The sequence below is a fragment of the Salvelinus sp. IW2-2015 genome, unplaced genomic scaffold (assembly GCF_002910315.2).
Source record: "Salvelinus sp. IW2-2015 unplaced genomic scaffold, ASM291031v2 Un_scaffold6340, whole genome shotgun sequence".
In the NCBI taxonomy this organism is placed as follows: Eukaryota; Metazoa; Chordata; class Actinopteri; order Salmoniformes; family Salmonidae; genus Salvelinus; species Salvelinus sp. IW2-2015.
Window position 1 is genome coordinate 12,861 of NW_019947603.1, and position 1,716 is coordinate 14,576.

Sequence of the window (1,716 nt, forward strand, 5' to 3'; positions counted from 1 at the left end):
GGGAGCGTCTCTCCATTCATGATCCAGTATTCTTACAGGCTACCTGCTGGTTACTAGTCCAACGCTCTAACCACTAGGCTACCTGCTGGTTACTAGTCCAACACTCTACACACTAGGCTACCTGCTGGTTACTAGTCCAACACTCTAACCACTAGGCTACCTGCTGGTTACTAGCCAACGCTCAACCACTATGCTACCTGCGTTTACTAGTCCAACACTCTACTCTAACCACTAGGTTACCTGCTGGTTACTGGTCCAACACTCTAACCACTAGGCTGCCTGCTGGTTACTAGTCCAACACTCTAACCACTAGGCTACCTGCTGGTTACTGGTCCAACGCTCTAACCACTAGGCTACCTGCTGGTTACTAGTCCAACGCTCTAACCACTAGGCTACGCTGCCGCCGGATAAGAATCAGTGGAGGCTGGTGAGGGGAGGACGGCTCATAATAATAATAACGGTAGTGTAGGTCACTAACCTCTGACGAGGAAGTCCTGTCCGTCTATCCTGGCGTCTCCTTTGGGTTTCTGCAGCAGGCCGATCCAGTGGTGCATCTCTTCGGGCATCTCAGTGTTGCAGTGGATCACACGATTAGCGGTGATGATGACAAACGAGTTGGGTCTGTCAGGGTTGTCTGACGCGCACACCGAGTCGATCAGTCCAACATCCACAGTTCCCTGTTTTCAGAATATCGTCAAACAACATGAACACTGTCTGTAACTCCTAGACCGACAGTTGTTGTCACTGTTAATTTAATAACTGTTATTACCACGAACCCGTTCTCCCCAACTAAGGACCCACCGATCTCCTGTGGTGGACAACATGTCAGTTCATGCTGCAAGAGCTCTGATAGGTTGGAGGACGTCCTCCGGAAGTTGTCATAATTACTGTGTACGTCTATGGAAGGGTGTGTGAACCATGAGCCTCCTAGGTTTTGTATTGAAGTAAATGTACCCAGAGGAGGACGGAAGCAAGCTGTCCTCCGGCTACACCATGGTGCTACCCTACAGTGTGCTGTTGAGGCTACTGTAAACCTTCTTTGCAAAACAGCGTGCTTTAATCAGTATTTTGGTGACTAGATATTTAGTACAGTTTTATCTAAAAAGGATCACTTTTAATATTTCACAAGTTGTATTCCTCCCCTTCCTCCTCTGAGGAGCCTCCACTGACGTGACGGAGGTGATACTGACCACAGCGTTCTTGGGGTTGGCCTGCTCATGATGTATCTCCATCAGCTGGTCTGGACTGGCACTATGGACACGACTCAGCACATTGAACCAGCCACTGGAGGGAGAGAGAGGGGGAGAGAGGTGAGGATTCCACAGAGCAATACACTGGTGGACCACTAGGGATATACAACATCTACACATTATTTTCTAAACAGCATCAAAGGCCAAAAAAACAGCTACTAACAGACCCATCTACCAGCTACTAACAGACCCATCTACCAGCTACTAACAGACCCATCTACCAGCTACTAACAGACCCATCTACCAGCTACTAACATACCCATCGACCAGATACTAACAGACCCATCTACCAACAGACCCATCTACTAACAGACCCATCTACCAGCTACTAACAGACCCATCTACCAGCTATTAACAGACCCATCTACCAACTACTAACAGACCCATCTACCAGCTACAAGGACCCATCTACCAGACTACGATAACAGACCCATCTACCAGACTACTAACATAGACCCATCTACCA

The 1,716-nt window shown here is 48.3% G+C and overlaps 1 protein-coding gene across 1 annotated transcript in view; it reads right to left on the reverse strand.

Annotated features, from left to right (window-relative positions):
• Nucleotides 1–1,284, reverse strand: part of LOC112078820 (unconventional myosin-X-like) — a gene marked incomplete at its 5' end in the record, with an annotated part of 3,468 nt that extends 2,184 nt beyond the window's left edge. Inside the window, 2 exons of the mRNA XM_024144940.2 lie at nucleotides 479–677; nucleotides 1,191–1,284. Coding sequence (XP_024000708.2) covers nucleotides 479–677; nucleotides 1,191–1,284 — 293 coding nt within the window. The remainder of the gene's footprint in view (nucleotides 1–478; nucleotides 678–1,190) is intronic.
• Between the last annotated feature and the right edge of the window lie 432 nt (nucleotides 1,285–1,716).